The following is a 5,674-nucleotide window of genomic DNA, read 5'->3' as shown; positions in this document are numbered from 1 at the left end:
AAGAATGTCAAAAAAATATATTGTGAATTTTCATCAATATTTTTTTATAAATTTATATTTCAATGATTGATTTTTTATTAAATGCACTACCCCGTCAAGATGCTAATGAAAAAATCATGATGCATTTTCTTAGCATATTTCATGATGTCTACCATCATCTCACAAAATTTTAACTTAAGATTCCACTTGTGCATGGAGAAACAAAAAAGATAAAATGTGTTATGGGATATATTGAACGAAATGATATAGTTTAGAGGGCAAACCGAACCAAAAAAATAGTTTAGGGGGTAATTCGGACTTTGGCCATAGTTGAGGGTAGTAATTTGGATTTTTTTTCTATAGTAAATATAGGTAGAGTGGCCAGTCTTGAGAGTTCACCATCCAAGGATGTGGTTACCTAACCGGAGTTCCATCTGCATTTTTTTTCTAGTTGTATTGTATGAAGTAGCCTGGCGACCCATGCATGGAGGCCATGTGAATGAGCACACCGAGGCCCGTAAATCTATACGGCGCCATGATGGCCAGTGCACTTGGCATCTTAAACAAAAATGAAATTCTACCCCGTCAGGAGTAGTATAAGCTCAAAGTAACACGAAAGTACGAAACAGGCAGGCCTCCCCCGACACCCCCATGTTGACAAATGAAGAATCCCGAGGAGGAGGTGAGGCAAGCCAACAAACAATAGACATATACAGTAATACAGAAGCACTAGCGCTTCTTCAGCCCCCACACCCACACGCTACCACAGCAATCTTGAGAGAGAGCTCACCGGCGGCAGTCATGGATCTGGGGACGGGGGCGATGGGCAACCTCGCCCCCAAGCTGTACCAGCTGCTCCAAGGTGAATACGAGCTGCAGAAGGGTGTGAGGAAGAAACTCGTGTTCCTCCATCAGGAGATGGAGGGCATCAAGCCTGCCCTTGACAAGGTGGCACAAGTGCCGTGGGATCGGCATCACGAGCAGGTCAAGGTCTGGGCGCATCAGATGAGGGAGGCATCCTACGACATAGAAGATCTGCTCGACACCTTCCTCGTGCGTGTCCAGGGTTCTGAGCCTGTCGACCAGAGCAGGCTCAAACGCGCCCTGAAGAAGATGGGTGGCCTATTCGGCAAAGCCAAGGCTCGCCGTGACATTTCTGGTGCCATCGAAGACATCAAGAAGCAACTCCAGGAGGTGGCTGAGCGGCGCGACAGGTGCAAAATCGACGAGATTGTGGCCAAACCTGATGCCACTTCGGAAATTGATCCTCGTCTTGAGGCTATGTGCAAAGAGGTGACTAAGCTCATTGGTATTGATGAGTCAAAAGGTGAGCTCCAATCAATGCTCTCGTCGCCCCAGGGGAATGAGGTGTCCCACGAGAAGATGAAGATAGTTTCAGTTGTCGGAGTTGGAGGATTGGGCAAGACTACTCTTGCCAAAGCAGTGTATGATGAGCTTAAATCACAATTCGATTGTGGGGCTTTTGTTCCGGTTGGTCGAAATCCTGACGTGAAGAAAGTCCTAAGAGACATTCTTATAGATCTTGACAAGAAAGAATTCAGGGAGCCGAAATATGATATATTGGACGTAAGGCAGCTCATCAACGAACTCAAAGATTTCCTCCGAAGCAAGAGGTATGAATTATTAGCCATTTTCCGATACTTCACGCTGCAAATTATGAGCGTATTTTCCACTGTAATTCTATCATTAGTGCAGTACAGAATTATTTTGTTACACCGGTGCCAACAACCCAACAGTGCCATGTTTGGTATGCTTACCATTTCAAGCATATATCTTTGGGTCTTAATTTTTAACCTTAACTAATTATTACGAATGCTGTTATATTATCGATCGGTCAAAATGTACAATATAATTCTTTGTAATGAAGATTTTTTAAATCCTTTATCTAGTCATAACTCCTTGTTTTGTAGATGGCTTAGACATATTTTACTAACGGAGGCTTTTGACATGCAGATATTTTATTGTTATCGACGATGTATGGGAGACAAGAGATTGGAAGAATATAGGATGGGCTTTGGTTGAGAATGACAGAGGAAGTATAGTAATCAAAACTACACGTAAATCAGAAGTTGCCACCGGTGTTATTTACCAGCTACGACCACTCTCAGATGATGACTCCAAAATGTTGTTATTCACAAGGCTGTTTGATGGTGGAGGTGAACGTCCTGCAAATCTTCCTGCCGAAGCATGTGAAAAGATTATGAGAAAATGTGATGGTGTACCATTAGCTATCATCACAATGGCTAGTATGCTTGTGGGTAAAAAAACGGAAGACTGGCTTGCTGTGTGCAACTCTCCTGGTTTCTATCGCGGTAATGATGGCCAGCAAGCACATGATACTGAGTGGATATTGTCTCTTAGCTACTATGATCTGCCTATGCATCTAAAGACTTGCTTATTGTATCTAAGTGTGTATCCCGAAGACTATTTCATTCCGAAAGATAGATTGATATGGAAATGGATAGCTGAAGGTTTCGTGGAGACGAAAACAGGAACCAGCTTGTTTCAGCGGGGGGAGGAATACTTCAATCAGCTCGTAAATAGAAGCATGATCCAGGCAGTCAGGGATGAGGACCAAGGTGGGGTCATATATGCGTGCCAAGTTCATGACATGGTGCTCGATCTCATCCGTGGCTTGTCATACGAAGAAAACTTTGTGACTATCTCAAATGATGATGAAGTCACGTCACCTTCAGGAAACAAGGTGCGCAGATTAGCTCACCAGAACAGAGTGATGAAGCAATTAACCCAGCAGGAAGATGATACGGGCATGGCAAGAGTGAGGTCATTGGTTGCCTGTAGGTGTGATATTAAAAGTTGGGTCTTGCATCCAAGCTTTAAACTCTTGCGTGTGCTAGCTTTAGAGCGATGCAAATGTGAAGAAGGCTGGCAGGGTCTTAAGCACCTTGGAGATCTACTTCATTTGAGGTACCTTGGGCTACATGGTATTAATGAGCTCCCGGAAGAAATAGGAAAGCTCAAGTTTCTACAGACACTTGACTTGGACGGTTCTGGCATACGGGTACTGCCATTTGGCGTTTGCCAGTTAACGCAGCTGGTCTGCCTACGTGGTGGCATCAGTACGTGCGCGCCGGATGGGTTGCTGAAGAAGGTGACGTCATTGGAGCAGCTGCATATACGTATCGACAACCTGAATGACGAGTCCAAGCGGCAATTTGTGAAGGCCCTCGGCAACCTGAGCGAACTCAGAGTGCTTTGCATTTTTGGTTTCGAAGGGACGGTGCAGTCGGAGTGGGACAGGGTGGTGCTTTCACAGCATCTCCAAAGTTTGATAGTAAAAAGTGTAGTGCTCCGTCGGCTGCCATCATGTATTAACCCTGCACGTCTCCCCAGCCTATGCTACTTGGACTTGTTTGTGGAAGATATAGACGAGGCCGGTCTGCGAGCCGTGGGCGGGTTGCCACAGCTCCGTCGGCTCGAACTGTCAACGCCTCGGACGTGGTTCTCCTCGTCCGGTTCCACAGCAACTGTTGTTATTGCTGGCGATGGCTTCTTCCAGAAGTTGCGACGTTGCAGTTTCTTGAGCTGGATGGTGCAGTTTGTGGTCAACGAGGACTCGGCTTGTGTTTCATTTAGCCTCTGGAATGGAAAGCAGCAGGGTGCTCTGGCGGCCTTTGGTTCCAGCACAGAGGACGAGTCCTCCAGCAGATCAGTCCCACCAACCGTGATGCCAAATCTACAAGAGCTCACGTTTCAAGTTCCCGTCAGGGCCCTATACAAGGATGGGAACGGTAGCTGCCGCAGCCTGGGGTTGCACTGCCTCCCTTCGCTTCGCAGAGTCACAGTATATGTCGACTGTGAGGGTGCCTCTCCCGATGACGTGGAGAAAGCAGAGGCTGAGCTGAGGCACGCAGCACAACTCCATCCCAACAGCCTCGAGCTCGATCTCCATCGATGGAATCAAGGTAAAATGATGCGACACTCAACGGATCAAATCGGCGATCAGGTACATACCAGATGCTCTGCTCACTCGCGTTCGTATGTGAATTCAACAATTTTTTCATTTTTTATACTGATGATCGAATTCCTTCCCGCTTCCGGTCCAAGGATGGTGATGATTTGTGGAATGATTTCTTTATGTCCTTCCCGTAGCATACATGTAAGCACACTCATTTCGGCCCCCTGCATTCTACTTCTACATTATTATTACTTCATCTGTTGCGCTACCTTCTTCCACGTTAATAGTCCATCTAGGAATCAGTTACTAGCATGCATGTTTTCAATGTTCCTCAGTTCACTGGCAAACGGACTGTATTTCTTACTTCCTCCAGGTATACATATAATTAAAGAAAATGTCCAATTTACTGATCCGATGAAGATTCTCTTACTTCTCAGTCTATTTTATTTTATTCTTTTTCTACCATCTTCTTGGATGTTATGCCATGAATCTGTTACTAATGTTTTTGCTTTGGTTAGTTAGATTGCATGCCGCATTATACCCTATTTATTGATCTTTAACAATTGCATTAATACACAAATTAAATCTCTTCGCAGCCAATCCTCGGCATATCAAATTTCGTTCAGTAGAATTGCACATGTCCGATCCGTTCTTGTGGCTGAGTTCCATTTCCGATGACTTTCGTCGCTCATTAACTTTGGTTTCAGGGTGTGCAAGATTTTATGTTTCTTGACCACCTTCCCCTCTGCCCTCGCAGGTCCAGCTTGGCTTGCTCAATGGGAGGACTTAATTTCACCACGTTGGAATTGTGGCACTACGTGTGACCTGGCGCAAATGGGGCCTTCCTGTCTATTTTTGTGTGTGCATGTGCTTCTTAGCTTAGAAAAAACCAAAAAAACAAAAAACCAGAAAAAACATAAAAATGCAAAACCTAAAAACTACAAAAAAATGCATTATTCGTATATTTCTTTTTTTGGGGGTTCATTGCTTCTTAGCTTAGAAAAAACCAGAAAAATAGAAAACCAGAAAAAACAAAAAAAATGCAAAACGTAAAAACTACAAAAAAAATACTTTATTTCTTTATTTCTTTTTTTTTGGGTGGGTGGGTAGGGAACTCCGCCTATGCAACTTGAAGTAACATTTAATTTCGCATAGCTGGTCCCAAGCCCAGAAAAAAGGAGGAGGGGCTACCCATACACATTGCTGAGATGTTGTAACACTTTAACCATTTGGTCATATGGTTTTGTTCCCATCGTTCTTACAGCGACTAGATCGCGGGACACTTCTTGCATATGCTCGGGCACGACCAAACTTCCATCCAACTGGTTTAGTGTCACGCCATTAGCAAATAACCACCACTTGGATCTATCCGGCCAATCCCAAGTCGTCGGCCTGATGCCTCTATCCATAAGGTCTTGCTCCATCTTCTGCCATTTTTTAACTGACTTCTTGTACCCGGCAGCCCCAAGGTGGTGGCTGTACTTCTTATTTGCTGCATTCACCTTGGCTTGTTCGGATTTTTTTTGGGCTTCCTCTGATAGTTTGTATTGTTTGAACTCCTCCCAGTATGGTTTAACCTGAGGAAGATCGTCCCAGTTCGGCTTCTTATCCTTCTTGATGTAATTGGTGTACAACTTCTTCTTGAAAGTTGCAAAGGCAAGGGCCATCTTTCTCAAGGCACATTTCTTCACAAGTTCTTGGTCAACTCCTTCAGAAAGAGTGAATATATCCTTGAGTTCTGCCCATAGTATTTCC

At 44.5% G+C, this 5,674-nt stretch overlaps 1 protein-coding gene across 1 annotated transcript; it reads left to right on the top strand.

Moving 5' to 3' along the window:
• The first annotated feature begins 660 nt into the window (after positions 1-660).
• On the top strand, positions 661-3,866 carry LOC120659118 (disease resistance protein RGA5-like). Its single transcript, XM_039937174.1, has 3 exons — positions 661-1,613; positions 1,954-3,752; positions 3,799-3,866. The coding sequence occupies exons 1-3, from the start codon at positions 781-783 to the stop codon at positions 3,864-3,866; spliced, it is 2,700 nt and encodes an 899-aa protein (XP_039793108.1). The 5' UTR covers positions 661-780.
• The last annotated feature ends 1,808 nt before the right edge of the window (positions 3,867-5,674 follow it).

This window comes from Panicum virgatum, chromosome 2N, assembly GCF_016808335.1.
Source record: "Panicum virgatum strain AP13 chromosome 2N, P.virgatum_v5, whole genome shotgun sequence".
Taxonomy (NCBI): Eukaryota; Viridiplantae; Streptophyta; class Magnoliopsida; order Poales; family Poaceae; genus Panicum; species Panicum virgatum.
The sequence above is the reverse complement of the archived record's forward strand: the minus strand, read 5'-3'. Positions and strand labels throughout refer to the sequence as shown.